General features: G+C 41.1%; 2 protein-coding genes across 6 annotated transcripts in view; one reads left to right on the plus strand and one right to left on the minus strand.

Annotated features, from left to right (window-relative positions):
• Positions 1-23,259, minus strand: part of USP42 (ubiquitin specific peptidase 42) — a 48,137-nt gene that overhangs the window by 24,565 nt on the left and 313 nt on the right. For 2 of the 3 annotated variants that reach the window (XM_075899489.2, XM_075899490.2), the window contains exons 1-13: positions 17,112-17,273; positions 13,039-13,285; positions 11,362-11,562; positions 10,337-10,447; positions 10,047-10,149; positions 9,870-9,937; positions 9,486-9,556; positions 8,526-8,608; positions 7,343-7,454; positions 6,808-6,948; positions 3,842-3,942; positions 2,421-2,571; positions 1,006-1,752 (exon numbers count right to left, since the gene is read on the minus strand). In XM_075899489.2, coding sequence (XP_075755604.2) covers positions 1,006-1,752; positions 2,421-2,571; positions 3,842-3,942; positions 6,808-6,948; positions 7,343-7,454; positions 8,526-8,608; positions 9,486-9,556; positions 9,870-9,937; positions 10,047-10,149; positions 10,337-10,447; positions 11,362-11,562; positions 13,039-13,276 — 2,127 coding nt within the window. In that variant the 5' untranslated portion in view covers positions 13,277-13,285; positions 17,112-17,273. Of the gene's footprint in view, positions 1-1,005; positions 1,753-2,420; positions 2,572-3,841; positions 3,943-6,807; positions 6,949-7,342; positions 7,455-8,525; positions 8,609-9,485; positions 9,557-9,869; positions 9,938-10,046; positions 10,150-10,336; positions 10,448-11,361; positions 11,563-13,038; positions 13,286-17,111; positions 17,274-23,259 lie in introns of those variants that run through there. The other variant, XM_089782319.1, reaches the window with a different exon arrangement.
• Positions 18,682-23,259, plus strand: part of EIF2AK1 (eukaryotic translation initiation factor 2 alpha kinase 1) — a 39,649-nt gene continuing 35,071 nt past the window's right edge. The window contains exons 1-2 of one of the 3 annotated variants that reach the window (XM_075899504.2): positions 18,682-18,957; positions 21,991-22,146. In XM_075899504.2, the coding sequence (XP_075755619.2) occupies positions 18,831-18,957; positions 21,991-22,146 (283 nt within the window). In that variant the 5' untranslated portion in view covers positions 18,682-18,830. The remainder of the gene's footprint in view (positions 18,958-21,990; positions 22,147-23,259) is intronic. The other 2 variants (XM_075899502.2, XM_075899503.2) reach the window with 2 other exon arrangements.

The raw sequence follows: 23,259 nt of genomic DNA on the forward strand, positions 1-23,259 counted from the left end.
CGTACAAGATAGGGACTATAGGTTTGTTCTTAAGTTGAATTTGTATGTAAGTCGGAACTGGCTCCAGATTCAGCCGCTGCTGAAACTGATCAGCGGCTGACTACAGGAAGCCCTAGGCAGAGTTGCTCTGCCCCGGCTTCCTGGAATCAGCCGCTGATCAGTTTCAACAGCGGCTGAATCTGGACTCCTGGGACAGAACAGCTGGGGTGCTGCTGGGTAGGTCCCCGCAGGACCAACCCGGCAGCACCCCAGCTGCTCTACCCCAGGTGTCCCGCAACAAAAACCTGGTCTTCTGGAGGGGGAGGGGGCACACTAGCTGCGCCCCTTCCCCCCCCAGCACAGCAGGGAGACCCGAGCAAAGCCGCAGGCGGCGGGACCCTGCTGCTCGTGCGGCTTTGCTTCTTTGCCCCAGAGCAAAGCCGCACAGGCGGCAGGGTCCCCCGCCTGTGCGGCTTTGCTCGGGTCTCCCTGCTGTGCTGGGGAGTGCCCCCCAGCACACCAGGGAGACCTGGAGCTGCTTTTCTCACCCCGGAGGACGCGGCAGCGGGACCGCTGCGCTCTGGGTGGTCCCGCCGCCCGTGAGCTCCGGGGCGAGAAAAGCCCCGTTCTTAAGTGCGGATCCGACATAAGTCGGATCTGCGTAAGTCGGGGACTGCCTGTATTTAGCATACCTACTTCTCTAGTATCCAAGCACAATATAATGCTTAGTATACCTACCTCACTGTGTCGAAAAACATTATATAAATTCTAAATATTAGACACTACTGAGAGAAGCATCCTCTCTCAATCTTGCAAATCTCATTTCCCCATCTGTAAGTATTGACTCAGCTTATCCCTGCTTAGTATGTAAGATCTAAGGGAACCACATCACAATGACTACAGTCTGTGTCGCATATTTTCCTCTGAATTTTGTCCAAATTAGGAATATTTTAATGTTGAACACATCACAGTCGTATTTATAAACTGCCACAAAGAGACATTCTAGAAGAAAAATGTAAAACTCACTTTTCCATGCAATCCATTCGCTTTAGAAAATGAAACTTCTGTAGATTTAACAGGCTTGACTTGGCAAGTAGATTCGTCAAATTTCAATCCATTTATTTCAGGATCATTATCTATACTGATAGCACCATTAACGGTAACATTTTTTGGCAGTTCATGCTGGGATACAGCCTCTTTAGCATCTTGACAGGAAGAACAGGAGTTCTGTAATGTACTAACTACATTTCCAATCAAAATTCCATTAAAAGATTTTGAGTGGCCAATCTCCTTAACTAATCCCTTCGACTCCTCATCAGATTCTTCTGAAGATTCTGCACCGTAAGGGACCAATGTACTAGAGTTTAGTTTAGAATTGCCATTCAATAATGGCTTAGAACAAGATTCGCTAGGAGCTGTTTGCTTAGATACTTTCATAGCAACTGACACTGTAGGTGCATTTGAGGTAGATTTTGCTGCAGAGGAATTTGTAATTGTGGATGAAGCAACAGGCTTGTTGAGATTCTCCAAAGAATTATGAAGGCTGGATTGAGAGAGAGTTTGGCGAGTAGGCAATTTGTTATTGTGAATACTGATAGTGATTTTCTGTTTTTTTGAGGGGTCAGGAGTAGTAGATCTGTTAATTGTCCAGTTTTGAATAGAAGTTGAAGGTGGAGCTGATGCTGGTCTGTTTAGGGTAACATTGCTAGCACTTGCCACAGAACTGCTTGGAGTTTCTTTTAGTGATCCAGTTCCATTTAAATGATTGGAATTCTGTAATTACAAAGAGGTTACTATGAAAATGTTTGCATATGGATAGACAGTATCTAATATCCCAAGACATTAAGAGCTTATTTGATGTTTCCACAAATTGCCTCAGTGGCTAAGCAAAAAACACCTCCGATTTGATATATAAATCTTATCAGTAGTTCAGTGCTCACATTTTTGTTCACAGATTTTCAGTGTTCACATTTTTTTTGGAAAACGTTAATGTTGACTGCAATTCTTTGTTAATTGTTAGATACAAAAGAAAAATCCAAACAAGCCCCCTATTTTTGCAAACCGTTAAACATTTGTACTAATAACTGAGAACATAATCAGTCTGGTTTCAGTCTGAACTGAAGTGCAAAAGATGAAACATCATAAATAAAGTTAAGTTGGAGTTTTAAAATTATTTTAGTTTTAATAAATTCAAGTATATGTCATTTTCTGAATACTTTTTGCACATAGTTTGAAGCAATGGGGAGTAATATTTGCACAGTTCAGTATTTGCCTCTATTACAGTGTTTCCAACTGCTTAGGTTGCAGAAAGCACTGTGCACAGAGCCAATATAGTAGGGAAAAAGAAATCCGAGATCCTGAACATTTATAAAAGATGAACAAGGGCTGTTTACAAAAGTCCTGCCATCAAGTTGATGATATTATCTACATATGAAGATTACCTTAATCATGTGAGGAGGAAGTTGTGGTCCAATAAATCCTGATGCTCCCTGCCTGCTATTAACCACCTGTTGACTGATAACTGGACGGGGAGAAGACTGTCCTGGTGTATGAATGGAATGGGTGTGTTCTCCATTTTTCGTATCATTGGACCTAAAGAAACAACTTCATTTATTCATTCAGTCAATTTGTTCTCTTGCTTAGCCTAGGCTTTAGACACATCCCACCGTATAAGAGCCCTGCAAATGCTCTCATATCCACTTTATATCTGCAGATGCGGATGCAGATATCCACGGCTCATTTTTGCAAATACAAATTTTGTATCTAGAAACCTGCAAATTAGAAGATATCTGCTTTATATCCACAGGTATCTGCATCCATTGATCATTTTTGCAGATGCACATTCTTGAATCTGTGCAGGGATACAATAATACTTTATATAAATCTGTTTTTTATATAATCTTTAACGAAGGCTACAAATTGTAAGCTACATAATAGATCTCCTGTTATAATTCCCAACCCCAAACAGCAACTCAACTTCACAACACTCATCACACCTCAATTTCATAGAATCATAGAACCATAGAGCTGGAAGAGACCTCAGAAGGTCATCAAGTCCAGCCCCCTGCTCTAGGCAGGACCAATCCCAACTAAATCAACCTGGCCAGGGCTTTGCCAAGCCGAGACTTAAACACCTCTAGGGATGGAGACTCCACTACTTCCCTAGGTAAACCCATTCCAGTACTTCACTACCCTCCTAGTGAAATAGTTTTTCCTAAAAGCCAACATGGACCTCTCCCACCACAACTTGAGACCATTGCTCCTTGTTCTGCCATCTGTCACTTCTTTCTCCATCCTCTTTGGAACCTCCCTTCAGGAAGTTGAAGGCTGCTATCAAATCCCCCCTCACTCTTCGCTTCTGCAGACTAAACAGACCCAACTCCCTCAGCCTCTCCTCATAGGTCATATGCTCCAGCCCCCTAATCATTTTGGTTGCCCTCCGCTGGACCCTCTCCAATGTGTCCACATCCTTTTGTATTGGGGGGCCCAGAACTGGATACAATACTCCAGATGTGGCCTCACCCCTAGAGTCAACCAATTATACAGCATTTAATCCAGATGATTAAAAAAGATGGAATTATAGATACATCCTTTCACTCTGTAGATAGTTTTTTCAGTGTGGGAGTAGGATGACAGATATTTAACTTTACATTCCCCCCCCCCCCCCCCCCCGCCAAAAAAGAAAAGAAAAAAAAAATTAGGCCAGACAGGGAAGGACAAGTTCTATAGCTTAAACTATAGGTGGAGTTTTATGGTAGACAGAGATGATTAACCAAATTGAACTTTTTTCACCACAAGAAGAAAAAATATGAAGGACAAGAAAGTAACTGAATCTTGAACATGTTTTGGTACTTGATATTACCTGATATAGAAGAGCACATAAGCTTGCTGATTAAGGACAGATTTGATGTCACTGTTGGATACAATAGAATCATTCATCTGGTACCAATGCCCATTACTGGCCTGCAAATAAATCAATGACATCTTTTAAATCAGTTACATCTGCTAAAAAAACCAAACAACACACATACCTAATTAACTGAAAAATAAAGAGCACTCTGAAATATAGTCATTTGCATTATGTACAATAATGATTTTTAAAAAAGTTAAATCTCATATAGAGAGATTTGTTAATCACTAGCAAATGTTAGTGATATTCCCCTTCACTAGCGCAGACTTTACTCTAGCAAGGGAACTGTTCTCAAAAGTGGTTTTATTTTTTTAGAGAAGATCTCTTTTGCTAAAAACACTATCTTTTCAAGGACCCACACAACAAACCACATATACTACAATAAAGGGGCATTAAATAAAACTGGCAAATCCATAATTAATAAAAACACAATATAATCTATGGAATTCACATTCACAAGATAGAGGCCAAGAATTTAGGAGAATGTGAAAAAGCAATCAAGGTTTCTACAGATGTGAATACCAATAGATACAACAGAATAAACATTTTATAAGATATATAAACCCATTGCTTCATATCATACGCTAACACCCCGCCCTCGAACGGGGGATTAGGAAGTGACTAGTTTTATGGTCAAGTTTTTCTATAGATGTCCACATATCCTGTCCCATGAACTATCACACTATTTTATAGGCAGTTAGCAAAAAGAATACTGCAACCTTATTGGTTCTGAAAAGGAGCAGAATTAAGAATGCATTACACGAGTGGGGTCTTTGTTGAGTATGTCACTATGGAAGAGTCCTTTTACAGACAGCCATGAAGAGCTGAAGGGAGAGCTGCATGGAGGGAGAAACTATGTTTTAGATTCAGGTTAATTAGTTTCTCATGAAAGCAAAACTCTAAGTTAGTCAAATCTTCAAGAGAAAGAGAACATGTGAGAAAAACAAAATTAAAAAGGAGTAAATATTCTGTGAAACCAGGTAAATATTTTGCTTAGTAAACACAATCTCTGCAAGAGTAAATTTTTAAATAAATATTCTAAGAGAAAGATTCTCAGAGTCTTGCCAGGAGTATAACCATTTATGAAGCAGGCAGAAGGGGCTAATTTACATGAGTGTATTACAGTAGTCAACTTGTTAAACAATTTATTCTTTAAGGGCCTACATGGTTCTCATTTCAGTGATGATTTCCTGATGCCTTAATCAAGCAGAATCCTCTTTAAAACCATGCTTTATAGGGCTGCAGGACTGCTTCCTTGTAATGGTACCCATTCAGCACACAAGACTAAACAAAGCATAGACCCCCAACTACCTTAGTACTTTCTCTGTTGCCTCAGAGCTCAAAGCATGTGTGCTGTATCATCTGACTTAGGGCAAAGTGTGAGATTTGCTAGATTTAACTTTATAAAGTTTCCTAGTTTAGATAAATTTAAGAAATTTCTCGTCAGAGCAGTCTCATATTTTGAGCATCAATGGCTCAATTTGGTGCCAAGGTAATGCTCACCTCAGAGACCTGCAGAGAGTTTAAGAGATGCACTACATGCCTCTATATTTCCTCAAATCAAGCACATCTGTTGCCTGACTTATTTAAGTGAATTCCACTCTTCTGCTCCATACTCAGTTTGTAAAGCTATTGCACCATGTGCACATTAGAACAGCATCAGGCTTAAACTAATGAGTTTCTAGATGCTGACAAATAAATAAATCCCTCTCTATCTGAGGGGCCCCAGGACTACAGGACCCACAGAGGGAGATGAGATACCAGGAAAGAGGAAGATTGAGAGATACTCAATCACATGACAACATTCCCAGGATTCTCAAAATCCATAAAAGAGTTTTATTATATGTATCCTGGCAGTATTTAATTTCTGAATTAGTAAAATGAAAATAAGATGAGGAATTGGGATTAGATGCAGAGAATTTTGATTTGTCTGTAACCTAACCCTTCCTTTTACTCTTATTTATCCTATTATAAATTTCTAGTAGCTCAGTCGGGTTTTAGTGAAGGGCATTACAACAATGGTCCCTGCTGGATGCTTCTAAAGTCTGATGGTGAAAGGACCACCAGTAATCATTTACTATTCAGTAAGCACTCAAACTGCACTCTGTAAGACACAAAGGAAGCCACCATCCCTGTCCCAATAAGTTTACTACCTAAACAAAAGATAGGCACAAACACTGGCAGAGGATCTTGCTAACTTAGAAAATCCTTTTTAAACAACAGAAAAATCCCTTAAGAGCATCCACAAAATTTTGCTGTCAAGCACTTGTGGGCCTCTGAAAACCTCCAACTAGAAAATTGCAGGACTGGGAACCTAGTTGTAAACTTGCTAGCATAACTGATAATCCATACTTGCACAACACGGAAGAAGTCTTGTTAGTTAAATGGAGGAATTTCATCTCCAACCTGAATTGAGCAGAAAAGTTCCTAACAGGAGAGGCCTTCTACAATGAAGAATGTTTCTAGACAGACAGATGTGAGAACAGATGATCCAACTAATAGGGAGAAGTGTCCTGGTCCTAACACTAAAAGCTAAACAAAATTAAAGGATTCAGTAGCACTAGGATGATGGTCTGAGATAGCTTTAAAAAGAACACAGGAAGACTCACTGTTTTTAATTAATAGAAATAATTTGGGTAGTTCTGAGACTCCCTTGGGACAATCCACATCCAAAAAGTAATAAAGGAATAAAGGGAATTTCTTTAGGAGGATGACAAAAAATGTATGCAAGATTCTGTGACCTTATATGGATGGGAACCTATCAAGATAGAGCTAAACAAACAGTCTGCCTCTCACAGTAAAGGTTGTATTGATGAAGACAAGAATGAGAAATTAATGTCTCCAATGCTTATTTTTGAAAGCTTGTGAGATTAAAAAAAAATCTGTTTATTAAAAAGGAAAAAGATGTTTATCATTACCTTTATATAGCAGTAGTAGTGTCCTGCATGACAGTTAATACCAGTATGCACCAGGACTGCATATAGAACATAAATAATTGGGTCTCCATTTGGTTGAGACATATATGGTCGAATATCCAGATACTCAGGATATTTCACATCCTAAACAGAAATAGAAGAGAAGGCTCAAATTTTGTTGAAATATGTTATGAACAATTATAGGAAGTTTAAGAAAGATTTCAGATGCTAAGGTAGAAACATTTCTAAAACTATTTACACATGAGTCCAAAGTGTACAAATAAAACAAAAATGAGGATTCAGTTTAATTTGGTAAATGATAGGTTCCCAAATGTCCAACACTGAATGGTATACTGAACTGCAGAATGGTGTGCTAAAAAGGCAGCTCTCGAAAGGCAGAGGAGGGGGTTTATTGTTGGTTTCATATGTATTGTTAAAATGGAACTCTACTAGTACTAAAAGAGGAAAAGACTGGCTTTGTATGGTTATTTGATATTAGAACATCTAAATATTAAAAAATGCAGACCATTTTATGTACCTTGGTAATTTTTCCGCCACTAAAATTTGAAAACCGTTTCAGAGACAATGTAAGAACATTAGAAGACCGATGTATTGTAAGCCTCTTTGAAGCAGGAACCATCTTCTTGCACCTTAAAAGCAAAAATAGGAACAGGATACAGACTTCGATGAATTTCTGGTTAATTGCCCATGACCTGTGACTTTTACTAAAAATAGCCATTACAAAATCTTAGCCTTACTAATATGCTATTAATATTTTACCTCCTGGGTTAGAACATTCGCTTCCTTACAGTAATAACTTAGGGTACGTCTACACAGCAGCATTATTTTGGAATAACTGATGTTATTCTAAAACAACATTGTGCGTGTATACACTACTAGCTTTTATTTTGAAATAATGTGGAGCTGGAGGACTTCTTGCTCCCACTCATGGTAACCCTCATTTCACAAGGAGTAAGGGAAGTCGAAGGAAGAGTGTTCTTCTTTCGACTTCCTGCTGCGTAGACAGTGCCAAAAGACAAATTAAGCTACTTTGATTGAAGCTACCCAATTGAAGTTGTTGAAGTTGCATAGCTTAATTCGACTTTAGCCCTGCTGTGTAGACGTACCCTTACCAATCAGGCAAGAACATTAGACAACTAAGTGTTGTAAATCTCTTTGCTTAACTGTACTTAGTTGAAATTATGACCTGTTTTGCATGTCATATTTGTACCTCTGTGTTCTTATCCAAATGTTTTAAACATACATTTTTAAGCTGCAAAAAGGAAGTTGGATTAAGTTATGTATCTTTCAATGTTATCTAGGGCATGCTGTGTGCCCACTGATAAAAAATCCTAAACCTAACGTGCTATTTAACATAGCTGTAATTTTTAATCTACTTTTTCACTTTTAAAATTGTATGATTGTTAACAAACAATAAGAGTATATAAACACTTGTGAGCCAAAATGAGTGCATATCTTAAAGACTTCCCCACAACAACCCCCCCAAATCTAAAAGAACAATTAGGAGACTGGCCTTATCAAAAAAAATTTCCTAAGTGTTTTGTATTGTACTCGCTTGGATACAAGAAGTGAGATTTTACCTTTCATTGTGTTTCTGAATTAAGCAAAACACAAAAACAAACCCCTCCAGTAACATTTGTAATACATCAATAGAAAGAAACAAGCATCTAGTATTATGATGTCATTAATATCCATCTTACTTGCTACATTTATAGGCATTTTCACCATCTAGTTGTTCAGGCTTCACAAACTGTTCCAGAGCTTTGTTTAAATTCTGAGCTGCCTAAAATAGTAAGGTAACAATGCAATACATTAGAACATAACATATGAACTGCCATGCTAGGTCAGACCAATGATCCACCTAGACCAGTGTTCTATCAACAGCGGCCTATCCCTGGTGCTTCAGAAAGAATGAACAGAACAGGCAAATATTGAGTTATTCATTCCGTTATCTACTTCCAGCTTCTAGCCGTCTGAGACTACGTCCATCAGAGCATGGGGTTACATCCATGACCATCTTGGCTAGTAGCCATTGACTGACTTATCCTCCATGAGTTATCAGAAACATCATAAAAACATATTTTGCTTGCAATAATATGAACTAACACGGTTTTAACAGAGATCTACTGCAGACTACTGAATTTATGAACAAGAATAGGGAGAGGGAACAGCCAAATATATTACACCACAAAATGTACTTGGTTCATTTTGACAAATATAGATGAAGTTTAATTATTTATAATATTTCATAGTACTGTGGTAATGGATCTGTGGTACACACTGTAAAAGTAGTACACTTGTAATTGATCTGTGGTACATATATTGTAAAAGTAATAATGTTTTAACAATATGGACTCTTAGTATAACATTCTGCAATTGAATTAGCTTAAGTGGAAAGTATGAGATAGCATTGTTATGCCTGTGGATTCATGAATTCAGGATAATGTTCTACTTTAATACTTATCCATATTAAGTAAGCACACACACAGACTGTTTACCTTGAGGTACCACAGAAGGACAAAGTACACTATAAGTCACACCCTTGACAGAACTTTGTGACTAGAATCAATTTAAATTCTGTATTTTAGTTTTCAAAAATTATGCAGTTAATTAAGGGGTTTTTTTTTAAGTTCTTCAGCCAAAACAATAAAATCATTTACCTTTATTTCCAATGTAATATCAAGGCATGGATCGAAGGTATCCGAGACTCCTTTGCAGTTCATACACTTTACTGAAATCAAAATATAAATGCTTAACACAAGAAGCAAAATCTATTGTTTTAGTTATCAGCACACATTAATTAGTATTTATGTTGGTGTAGTAAACAGGCAGCTTGTGAGACAAATCTGGACCACCAGACACTTTTGAACAAACCCTGAAATCTTTATATTTAGTTATTATCATAATTGTTATTTTTTATTATTTTGTCTGAAGTCTGGACCTTGACCAAAAAATTAACAAGATGATAAAAAATGACTAGCCCTAGTTTCAGTCATAAGGCCAACCTATTGCTAAAAAAAAAAAAAAAAATTTTAGAAAAGTACCTCTGGATCTTAAGTACCCTCCAAATATTTGATAGATGAGTGTAGTAGCCTGGGTATGTCTGTCCAATCTGAAAATAAATTTTGCAGTGATTAGAAGATTAAACTCCATTTATTGTTTCCTCTTTTGAAATCCCAGAACATGACAGCATATTCAAATAATATTTTGCTAGCACTTACTTGTTGCTTCCATTCAAACATGCTTTCTGCATAGCATCAACAGTGTAGTGTAGAAATTCATGAGCATCTTCCTGATTTCCAAACCGGAAATGTTTTGCTATGCCTAAAAATAAATATAAATGTCAAGTTGTTGAACATGTGGAAATGGATGAAAAGATGGGATTTCTTAAACTTTCCTTCCTAAAGCTATAAAAAATCCCATTCCATAAACAATTAAATCGGACAGACAAACCAATAAAATACCTAACACAAAGATGGCATTTTATAAATAATTATTTGAAATTACTTACGTCTAAGATCACCGATGACAGCCGTAGGTTTGATGACATTGCCAGAGTTAGAGAGTACCTGGGTAATGTGAGATTGCATTGTACACATCATGCAGAATCCATGTTCATGACCTGAGAAGTGAAGCAACACTGCGTCTCAAAATTAATAAAATATTTATCTACAGAAGACGTCAAAAAATCTTGAGCTTTTAGAATAATTTTGTGGAGATTATTCCTTTTTCAAAACTGAGAACTAAAAAAACCCTAGTTAGAAATAATAATAGCATTTCTTAGCATTGGTATAGGAAGACAGAATAGGACAGGAGGCTACTAGACCAACCTAGAATTAAAATAATGATGATATTGGAATAAAACACCATCCCATAGGAAAAACTGCAGTAAAAATTTAAATTTTGCCATTAATTGATGCATCATATCTACTACTAATAATCTCAAAGAACAAACAAACCAGAAAAAATAAATGTTTGAATTAAGATTTTTTTAAATGAAGGCAAGGAACAAAGATTCCCAAGATCTGAATACCACCTCACTGAAGTAAGTGTTTGGATAGATATGGAGCCTATATCAGAGATAATCTGCTTCCATCTTTCTATCGGTTTAACTATTTAGACACTGAACATTTGTGTGTGTGTTAAAGAGCTATGCCTTAATTCTGTTTAGTATAACAACAGTGAGGCAAAGTGAAAAGTAGACTATTCAGCAAAACTGAATATAGCCAGTGTCCTAAATCATGTCACCTTTCAACAAGATTATGGCTACCAGCAGGAGACTTATGACAAATATTCATTATGCATATTATTTTCTAAATCACCTAAAAATTCAAACAAGGGAAGAAATACTTCTTATTCTGAAGTTTAAGTATCATACATAGACTGCTCCATAAGCCCACTGATAATGTGATATTCAAAATTCACACCTTCATGCTGAATAGCAAAATCAGGAGTTTCCTTTCCAGAATGACTGTGCTGCTTTCACTTCTACAGCTGATAAGAATTTTTTTAAATATACATTTTTAAAGAACTCACATGTTTTGGAGTGTTCATGAGAAAGCATGTAGTTGGCAAGAGGGGGTGTATAAGTCAAACACTGCAGAGCAGAGTTGAGGAAACATGTATTGCCAAGATTTTGGAGTCCAGCTCCAACTCTATGAGTTTGCTGCCATTTCAGACAAATCTTCTCTGCTGGAAAAAGAATTTTCTGTGGTGGAGCAATTCCATCACTAAAAGCTGCCAAAAAAAGCATTTTAAGATATTAAATTGTTTAGTTTTAAAATCATGCTAAATACCTTATGCATGAACATCTAAACCTTTAACAGAACTAATAATAATCCACATTCTAATAATGACTTGATGAGAAATCTGTTAAAGATTGTCTCACTATCACAAAGCAAGTTCTCAAGTCAACTCGAGCTCACTAAAAGATACGGTTTTGTATGGCACCTGAAAAAAATTAAGTGTGGAATGCACTATTACATATATATAAAAAACTTATTTTTTCAATTAAAAGACTAATTATTGCCCTGATTTCAGTAACCTAACTCTAATTCCTTTCTTATCTAGCTTCCGCAATCTGACTCATAATTCAAATTACTTTTTCCTTATTGTAAATTACAAGTAAATCTTATAATTCTTATAGTTTAATAATTATAAATATAAAGCATAAGGATACCAAAGCAAAGCAAGTAACAAACACTATATGTAAACCTTAATGATAGTATCAGGAAATATTGGACCGGATGGGTCCTCAAAAGACCAACTAGTTCAGTCCCCTCCACTGAAGGCAGGACTACCACGACCCCCTTTGACAACAAAAATTACTTCCTGACCACAGAAGGGGGGACGACCAAAGTCTGAGTCCATCTGATTCCTGCTGCCCTGGGTGAGAAAGTCAAAGCCTGAGTCCCACTGCCCTGGTTGGGAAAAATGGTCAGAGCTGAAGCCCAAAGGCCTATAGGCTGAGCCTCACCCACCCAGGACTGAATACTTCGGACTTTGGCCCCAAGCTCTAGCAAGTCTAAGTCAGCCCTGGCAACACCATTAAAACGGGGGTAACCACCAACTTTGGGGTCCCAACTCTCAGTTTGAGAACTGCTAAACTAGACCATTCCTAATCGTGTCTAACCTGTTCTTAAAACCTTCATTCCACAATCACCCTAGGCAATTTTGTATCAGTACCTAATTACTTTAACAGGAAGTTTTTCCTAATGTCCAATCTATACTACAATTTAAGCCCAGTGTTCCTTTTCCTATCCTCAGAGATTAAGAACAACAATTTTTTACCCTCCTCCAGTGATGTGGATCTTGGCACCAAGTCATTTAGGAGGAATGTTATATTTCAGACAACTCTAAATAATACAGGTCACAAAACAACACTGATAAAACACATACTTCACTACAGAAAAACACCTGAGTAAAAAGGTATACTTTAAGTAATGGAGAATCCCTCCTTTCCGTCCCTCAAAAAGTTTCCTACATTGATTGTAAACATGTTCAAATGAAGTTCACAACACTGGCGACTTAAAATGCCAAACTTACATGGCTCACAAAATTAAAGTCTGCTGCTACAATCCTTAATCAAAAACAGTCCTATTTTATATCGGTTGTAATGAGTAAGAACTGCAAGATGACAATGGCAGACTCTACTAAATAGTATCTGGTTTTATTTTTTCATAATGTATAGGCTAGAGTATAGAATGCACTTACATTGATCTTTCTGAGCTGAAGGTTTTGATTTATCAGGTACAGATGAACTAGAATAAACCGCAGCACCAGGTACTGGTCCCAAAGTGATCTTGTGCTTTGGAGCTTCCAAAGATGATACAGCACCCCAATTTGCAGAGGCCGAGTCCATATCTCCAGAAGAAGGTACCGTGGAGCTACCAGGCTGCTTCTGACAAGCTGCAGAGTTTGAAGACTCAGATACTTTGTCAACTATGGTCATTGTTCATCTCTGTAACACAAAATTAAAAATCCTGCTTGATACGAAAACAAATATTACTTGAAAAAGCACACCACAAGGAAAAGACTGGTAATGGTCACACTTTTCTCTTAATGAAACCAATTCTCTTTGCCAGACGGAAATAATTTAGAGAACTAAATCTTGTATGTGAATATTTCTAAAATGCACCCCTGACATACAACACAAAGTTTTCCAGTGGAATTATACAACTACCTCATTTTTCCAGTAGCCAGCAAACCCCTGTGAAAATAGCTCTTAGGTATACTTTTCATTCGGCTTTGACTGCAACAGTATATTTGTCACAAAAGTGTAAACTGGTCAACCATTTTTTTAATTTGGTATTAAAATTTTGTAAAACAACTGAAGAAGGAATACAAAGACAGAGAGACCAAAAAATAAAATTGTTTTAAATGTCTTTTGCAAGGCTCTAGAATAAAAAACATTTTAAAACATGAAATTTTAATCCCTAACTGATTACACTAATATTGGATTTACCAAGAGAGACAAATTCAACATGTTTTTATTAAAAGTTTCTGTCATATGTGTATAAATTAGTCTGGGATTATCTAAGTTACCTACAAAATGAGAACATTCAACCACCACTCTCACCCCTCCTTTCCAAATGATGATTACAATCTATATATCTAATTGAAGTCTCTGGCTCACTCGGTCTCGAATAAAATTCTCTCAAACACCAAGTTACAGATGCAAGCCCTGATACACAATATGCAAGTGCCATCTCCTTAAGTCAGTTTTTCAAGTTCCCAATCAAAAAAAAAGAAAAGATGCTTCAATAATGTCCATCAATACACTTGGAGTAAAAGTAGTTAAAAGCAAAAGAAGATGAAAAAGAAAAGAATACCAAATAAAAACTAAGTATTTTAAGAACATTATAGTCAAGACTTTTTATTTTTAAGCTTTTTTGAGAAGTAATGATTAACAAATACTTTGAAATTCCCAGGAGAAAAATACTACAAACATCCTAGGTATTATTCCTACTACGAATAAATTAAATCCTTCACTTGTTCCAAATGTCTAACTTCTACTGGCTAAAAAAAACCTGCAACATCAGGATAACTTCTTAGTTTAAAAAATGAATAGCACAGGACTACAAATATTTCTATTATTTCCTCTATATATTCTTCGACATGCATCTACAAATTATTCTATCCCTGAAACCACTTGGAATATTTTACCCAATCCACTTGCCATTATAAATGTATTTCCTTATACACACAATGCCTTATTGAATCTGTCCCCATGTAGGATTTAAAAAGTAATAACAGATGTAATTACTTGCCACGAAGCAGCACTGAATTTTGCATCACCGTGGTTAAGATCATGTCAACAATTCCATTAGAAACCAATATCAGTTTAATCTGAATGCAAACAAGTCACAGCACTCAGGAACAATTACTTTTACACACACACACACACACACACACACACACACACACACACACACACACACACACACACACACACACACACTCTCCCCCCCCCCCCACACACACACACTCTCCCTCCCCCCCCCCAATACTATTTTGCTCAGGTCCTTAACTCAAATAATTTTTGTTTTTCTTCATTTGAATCATTGTTCTGAGATGGGGTAGGGGATGAGGAGTTCAGTATGGAGGCTGCACTGGGGGGAGAGCTCAGCCATGGCACCCCCCTGCTCATCCCTATTAATTAGTTAACCAGTTAAATGTTAAATTCAACGGATTAAAATGTACCACACCTTTTCATGACTTAATATACATATGTTAATAGCGTGGAACTACATACTACTGATTTACAAAGAAGAGCTTTACATTACAGATATCTAACAACTGGTAAAATAAACTTTATTTGGGTCTTAACCTGATTTTAGGCATCACAGTTTTTTAAACAGTAAATAAAAAGCAGCAAGCCACCAAAGCCTAAAAATACAAAATTAAGACTATCATTCTACCCCTAATTGGAAGCCAATTATATGTCATAACCTTAGAGTTACTTCAAAGAAACATTTTTCTATGTCTTATAAAGCATGCATAAACTTCACTTGAAAGCATTATGGTCTCACACATCACCACCTGTCTGAAGGCTGTGCAAGTTAAACAAAGGGAGAGTCTGAAAAAAAAAGTACAAATTGAAGTCTTTCTTCACTTCCATTTCAAAACTACAATTTTCTTCAAAACAGATCCAAAACAACTATTTTGTATGTCCATTCTTACTTCAGTTCTCAGCTGAACACATTTTTTCTCCTACCTTTTCTTTCCCTCCAAACCTTATGTTTTCATTACTATTCTGAATATTTTCATTTATTCACACCACAGATTTTTAACATAAGAGTTTTGGGTCATTTTACTTCCACTCTCCTAATATGTAAAAAGAATTTGGGAAGGAGGATAGAATGTACATAAAGGATGCAACCCAAAGTACTTTTCTAACTACACACAACACATAAAGCACCAGTGAAATGAAGGCACCTATAAGGGTAGAGGGTGGCACCCAGCTGACACACTAGACACTGCACTCAAATATTTTAGAAAGAAAACATAACTACAATTCTCTCTCCTTTCCCTCCAAAATATACAATCCAAACATCAGTAATATGTTGCTAATATAAAAAAAATGTCAGATACACCCCTGTAAGCTGAGCTCTTGGGCAGCCAAGATTCAAATGCTGCTCAACTTGATTAGCAGAGCACCCATAGCCAGCAATGTTTCTACTGGTGGTGCACAACTGCACATGCCTCGGTGCACATAACATTTATTCTGCACATGGATGGAAAAAATTAAAGGCAACACTGAAGGCCTATACTCTGCAGCAGCTGGGGAGATGGATTGGGTGCTTTAATGGTCCTTTTCCAACTACTGCCCATCATGAGCCTATTGTGCTGGTGCCATTAAATCATCCACACCAAACCCTGAACACTACAGTCCGGATGTCAACGTTTGTCAGTCTCTGTCTGAGATTTCAATGGGGGGGGGCGGCAAAATTTTCCGCCATTCTCCAAATCACCAGCAGCCACAGGGCGTACCTGGGGGGGGGGGGGAGAGAAAGGGGCGGCCCAAACTCTGGGCCTAGTCACAGAAGATGAACCAAATAACGAACGCTGGCCTCAGTTTGTTCCTCTGGTTAGGGCCTGAATCCCAGACACTGGGCGAGGGAAGACGCGTCTGTAAAGGAATCGCCCATTTGAGAGACAGTGTCCATGGCAACCAAGCGGGGAGTAACAGTACAAGAGAAGCGGCCCCCCCCATCACACCGAAGGAAAGAATGGGAGGGGGGAGTCACGAAAGAAACCGCCCACTGCTAAAATGGGGAGCCTGGGGCGGGGGAACCGGTACCATTAACCCCCCTCCGCGAGTCAGGGCAGGGAAGCGGGAGCCCCACGCTGGACTCAGCGGAGTGGGCGGCAACCCGAGTCTCCCAGCCCCATGTGGCGGGGCGATGGACCCCCTCGGGCGGATCCCCCGTCAGTAGGGAGGCAGGGGCGGGTAACGGAACGCGGCGGCCAGAGGGACCCCTGCGAGCAGCAGGACACCCGGCTCTCGACGGGAAGCGGGAATCGCCTCCCGCCGGGGCAGGGACGGGGCTGGTCTCCCCAGTCTGGCGGCGGCGAAAGGGTTCAGTCCCGCTGCGCTCCTGGGGGCGGCGCCCTGCCCGGCCCGGGGGTCCCTCCCCCCTTTACTGCCCGCAAGGAGAGGGAGGGCGCCGGGTCCCGCCGCGGCCCCTCCCCCGGCCCATTGATTTGCACGGAGGGGGCAGCATGCGGCTCTGCAAGGCCCCGGCGCGGCGCGGCCCGTCTCGTCTCCCTCCCCGGTCCGTTACCTAGCTCGGCCCCGCTCGGCGCTGCCGGGTCCCCTCGCCGCAGCCCCCGCCTTAACCCGGCCGCTCCGCCTCCTGATCCAGCCCGTCGGGGAACAATGACGTCCCTCCGCCGGCCTCCTGCATCCGGGGCCCGGCGCCGGCCGGGGAGCGAGTGTGGGGGGGGGCGAGCTCCTCCGGGTCACACAGGGACCAGCACCGCCCCTGCGCCTCCAGCGAGAACCGTTAGGGGGCGTCGCGGCGACCCGGCTCAGGCACTGTCCTCAAAGGGCAGGGTCTGCGAGCGCAAAGGGCTGGGGCTTCAGGGAGCTGCGATTAAGGGAGGGTTACCAAATTACAAAGGCAACATGGAGCCGCAATCACGCCACTAGGGACCGTCGCCAAGCTATGTGGTCAGCATGCCAATCAGCTCTCGGATTAGTTTTACCCCCAAACCTTGCCCAGGGCCAGCTATTTTGTCAGCTCACAGCTGCAAAAAGAGAAAGCTAGAGTTGCCAGTTGCCACTGTCATTTTCTTATTTTATGTTACATAATACATGCCTCTTATTTTGGTACCACATGGTCACAGAGCATAATGGTAATGCCATAAGTCTGCTCCCTATTTCACTTCAGCATAACTCTGCTTTTCCAAAGGAACCCCATTCTATACTTGTTTTCAATGGGGTTTTCTCCAAAATTAAGTGCACTCTAAACACAGCTTTTTTGGTAACTTAGGGACAGATCTGCATCAAAATGACAGATGGAGTGTGGAAGATGAGAGTTAGTTGTTCTGTAAAAGTTTTAAGGACACCATACATTTTAGTATTCTGGGGACATGTCAATGTTAATATAATTTGAAAATGAATTAAAAAAAGGTTTAGGGACAGACATCAGACAGCAACTCAAAAGACTACTGCAGTTGCAAATGTGAAACATTTATGTAACATTTAAGATCTAGTTTAATAAAATATAAGTGCTATTGTCTTTTTGTGAGATTTAGTTTTTACCATTCCTACTGTACTGCTGCCTCTGAAGTTTGACACAGGCAATGAGTATTATGTATTATTTCCTAAATTAATAAAAATCAAGCTATCTAAAAATTACACATAGTATACCCTCTTTGATTATGTAAAATGCTGTACAGAGCTGTAAATAAACATTTTAATTATCAAATTTGCACTATTGTTTGAAGAACTATTTGAAGATGTATCAGTGGGAAACGATTTACAGCGATGATTTTTTTTGCGATTTAAATCCCTTGAGTTAAATCAATCTGTATTAAACTATATTATTTGTGTGTTGCCAAGAGATCTTAATTCTAGTAAATGTATCGAGTTAAAAATAAGATAAAGGAGAAAAACACGTAACTGGTCTCTTTTTTAGTTGAGAAAAACTCAATTCCCAGTTTCCAAAGCCCTGTCATTCATAACTGACATATTTTTGCATTCACATGGATGCGGGAGAGGGAGACTGAGCGGATCCCAGGCGTGTGTGTGTTGGGGGGGAAGAACGGTCAGCCCCCGTGACACACCACACCTGGTTGTACCAGGCCATACGAGACGGGCAGAAGAAAACACGCGGGCTCGACTAGAGGGCGCCATGGCGGGACCCTGTAGAGGGCGCAGCTGGGCAAACTCGGCTTGGAACAGCCTGGAAAGAGCCGGGACTTTCCGCCCCCTTCGCTTTGCTCAGGCAGCCCGCGAGCTGGGAGCAGCGGTTCGCTGAGTCCCGAAGGGCCCGGCCATGTGGAGAGGCGGGAGGGGCGCTGCAGGGGAACGGCGGCCCGAGCTCTGGCCTAGGATCACGGGGCTCAACCTGCCGCCGCCCGCTATCGAGTTCCCCGCAGAGCGGCCGGAGCCGCAGTACGACGGTGAGTCAGGGGAGCCGCCGTCCGCCAGGCCAGCCGGGGCCGGTGTGGAAAGTGCCCGAGAGGAGGGCGCTTGCAGTTGCCCTCTCTCACCCCGGAGGGATATTCGCTGTGGGGCTTAAAGTCCCTCTCCCCCCCCGTAAACGCTGCTGCGGCACATGGAGAGAGCGTTACAACTGTCCCCCCCCCCCGCACTCTAATGGGGCAGAATTGCGCCCCTTCCCCTGAGGGGTTTGTCCCCCATAGCCTAGGGGATGATACGAAAGCCCGTGCGCCCTGTCATTGTCGGGGTGAGGGTGGATCGGGGGAGGGGGAGGAATGATGAACTTGACCGTGCCTGCGGTAGGAAAAGGTGATGCAAGAGCTGTCAATCGTTAATTTCCAGTCCCCGCTTTTTTCTAGCTGTCTGCTCACTTTGAAGGTCGGTATTTCTGAGGGATTCCTGGAGATTGTGTTTTCGAGAGGGTCTCTGACCCTCCTTGTGCCCTTCCTTTGAACACTGCTGACTTGGAGACTCTGCAGCTGTGTCTGCATTGGCAAGATTTTGCGCAAAAGCAGTCACTTCTGTGCAAAATCTTCCTGCCTGTCTACACTGGCCGCGAGTATTTGCGCAAGAACACTGACGTTGTGATGTACAAAATGAGTGCTTCTTCCGCAAATACTCTGACGCTCCCGCTCAGAGATAAGTCCTCTTGCGCAAGTGTTCTTGCGCAAGAGGCAGTGTAGACAAGTAACATCAATTTCTTGCGCAAGAAAGCCCGATGGCTAAAATGGCCATCGGCGCTTTCTTGCACAAGAGAGCATCTACACTGGCACGGATGCAAGGCACATGCCAGTACAGATGCTCTCTTGCGCAAATACTTTTAACAGAAAAACTTCCGTTAAAAGTATTTGCGCAAAATCATGCCAGTGCATGTTTGATGTGAAAGATCGTTATTTCTCATCTCACTTAGGGTTTTTTCCACCAGGTTCCTTTTCTTTCTATTCTACTCTTTGCTTTTGTAAGGTGCTGCTGTCAGGTCTGCATGTTTTTTGTTTCTTTTATTCTCTTGGATCATAACTAAATATATCAAAATAAGCCCTTTTCCGGAAGTAGGAATAAGGGATCTTCAGGAAAAGGGCTTATTTTCCGCAAGATCCCATCTAGACTGGCGATTTTCTCTGGCAAAACCCAGAGCCGGAAAAAAGCGGCAGCCATGTTCATGCAAATGCCGCGGGGGGATATTTAAATCCCCCGCGGCATTTGCAATTCCGAGTGGTCTCATTAGCATCCCTTTTCCGGAAAGGGGTGCCAATGTAGACACAGCCCCTGTGTTTCTGAGCTGCCTTCCAAATGTTTCATTTATCTAGCAGACTTCCCTTCTCTCCCCTCCCCAGGACACTACTGTTTACCTCACTCCTTTTGGAAATGTAATACTTTTTATCTTAAAAGGAGGATTTTTTTAATATTGTAATTAATTATTATATCGTGTCTCTCTTGATAACAGGGCATTTGGCATAAAAGACTGTTCTTGAAAACTCAGTTTTATATGATATACCAAACAAATATTAGGAAACAAAAGCTTTTCAATTACATTAATATATACTGTCAGACTGGCAAAATCTTATAATGATTGTGTTGTCATCACATATGCTGTAGTAAAGTAGTTATATTTATATAATATACATTTATAACGATCTGGTAGGCAGATCTACGCAGTTAGTCTTGCAGAGTGGATGGGTCTTAAATTGAATTCACTGTAATCAATTCCTTTTTAAATAGACTGAGTGTTTCTGTCATTTAAAGTAATGAATCTGCTCTGAAGGTTTTTAAAAAGTCATTTTTTTCTCAGAGAACATTTATTTTCTAAATATTCTGTCTTTTAGTAGCTGCCAGTAGTTCACAAAATGATTGTAGGAATGGACTATGCCATGTTTCTATGCCACTTGTAAAAAAAACATGTTTGTGCTACACCCAACATACTGTCTGTATGCATCTGTACTAGTGTTTCCATGTTTAATGCGACAGAGTGGCAAAGGGCCATACACCGAGAATGTCATTAGAAGTTCGTGAACAGTGCGCTCTGAGATGTTGTCCTGTATAAAGCTGGAATGAACTGTCCAAATTTGTCACACAATTACTATTAGGGGTCAGTCTACACAACAGAAATGTTTGCTGGCGGTAACTACTTTTTATAGTGTTTCAAAAAATCAGTATACAGGCAGTCCCCGGGTTACGTACAAGATAGGGACTGTAGGTTTGTTCTTAAGTTGAATTTGTACGTAAGTCGGGTACCCCAGGTGTCCCCGATTCAGCCGCTGCTGAAACTGACCAGCGGCTGACTACAGGAAGCCGGAGGCAGAGCTGCTTTGCCCCGGGCTTCCTGGAATCAGCCGCTGATCAGTTTCAGCAGCAGCTGAGTTGGGGACACCTGGGGTAGAGCAGCTGGGGTGCTGCCAGGTTGGTCCCTGCAGCGCCGAGGTGCGGCGCTGCGGGGACCAACCCGGCAGCGCCCCAGCTGCTCTGTCCCAGGCGTCCAGATTCAGCCGCTGTTGAAACTGACCAGCAGCAGCTGAATCGGACACTCCTGGGGCAGAACAGCTGGAGTGCTGCTGGGTTGGTCTGGTAGTGCCGACCCTTGGCGCGAGGGGACCAACCCGGCAGCACCCCAGCTGCTCTTGGGGACGCCTGCGGCAGAGCAGCTGGGGTGCTGCTGGATTGGTCCAGTAGCGCTGCACCTCGGTGCTGTGGGACCAACCCGGCAGCCCCCCAGCTGCTCTACTCCAGGCGTCAGTGAGAAAAGCCTGGTCTGCTGGGGGGGGAGGGGCGCACTAGCTGCGCCCCCCCCGCCAGCAGACCAGGAAGACGCGGAGCGGCTTTTCTCACCGCAGAGGACGCGGGCGGCGGGACTGCGGCGCGTCTGGGCGGTCCCGCCGCCTGCATCCTCCGCGGTGAGAAAAGCCCCGTTCGTAGGTAGGGATCCGACATAAGTCGGATCCACGTAACCCGGGGACTGCCTGAATTCTGACCCTGAAGTCTTTTTGTTTTATTTTCAGAGTCTGATGTACCAGCAGAACTTCGAGTTGTGAATGAATCAGAGAAACGTTATTTCAAGTCTACAGTTGCAAACCAGCTACTGCTTGTTTCTCTGCTAGAACATCTTTGCTACTTGTATTCACAAAATCCTGTTCATTCAAGACATTTGTTCCAAAGTTAGTAAGACTACCTTTGGTTTTTACTTTACCTTAAACTTATTTATTGTCATATGTGCCTGACTATAAAAAGGTAAATTTGTTTTCTGTGTTACAAGATCTGTTTGAAAATTATGGACCTGATATCTGAGTGCCACTTGAAAGGTTGAGAGCACCCTCAATTATCATAAATTTAACTGGGAGTTGAGGAGGGCATTCTCTACCTTCCAAAATACGCAGGATCGAGTTGCAGAAAATTACTACTATTCTACTAACAATTCTGTTTCACCAGCCTCCTATGAAGGTAAAATGTAGGGGTATGTCTACACTACCACCCTAGTTCAAACTAGGGTGGTAATGTAGGCAACCGGAGTTGCAAATGAAGCCCAGGATTTGAATTTCCCGGGCTTCATTTGCATATTGCCGGGCGCCGCCATTTTTAAATGTCCGCTAGTGCGGACTCCGTGCCACGCGGCTACACCCCACGGAGTCCACACTAGCGGACATTTAAAAATGGCGGCGCCCGGCAATATGCAAATGAAGCCCGGGAAATTCAAATCCCGGGCTTCATTTGCAACTCCAGTTGCCTACATTACCACCCTAGTTCGAACTAGGGTGGTAGTGTAGTCATACCCTAAGAGAGGTAACCGGTGATATCACTAAGATTACTCTGAACTCGTTCCATAGAGAGACTACAGATCCCAGCCCACAACCTGTCTTCTTGATCTGAGTAGCCTCGCAAATGATATATTCACAAATGTTTTGTATTTTAATTGTTGTCTTTGGGTGGAAACATAGGATAGGAAATTAGTTTGCTGATTATGTCAATGCAACTAAGTATTTTAAAACAAAGTCTGGCAAGTACCACATGATTCAGAAAAAGCACCAGCTCCTGCCTGTCCTGCCCCCTCCCTCTGTGACAGAGGCAGCAGCGCAGTGGAGAGGGGGGCAGCGGCTCCCCCGCCCCTCCCCCATGGCTCCCCAGGAGCCTGTGCTGCAGAGAGCCCCCTCCCAAATATTTTTCTTTTTACATTTCTGACCATATCTAATTCTACTCTTCTAATCTTTGTGTTTTAGCCTTTTGATACAACTCTCTTCCTTTATTTAAAGTGCTTCCTTTATTTTGGTGCAAGA

The sequence above is a fragment of the Pelodiscus sinensis genome, chromosome 15 (assembly GCF_052426305.1).
Source record: "Pelodiscus sinensis isolate ZL-2025 chromosome 15, ASM5242630v1, whole genome shotgun sequence".
Taxonomy (NCBI): Eukaryota; Metazoa; Chordata; order Testudines; family Trionychidae; genus Pelodiscus; species Pelodiscus sinensis.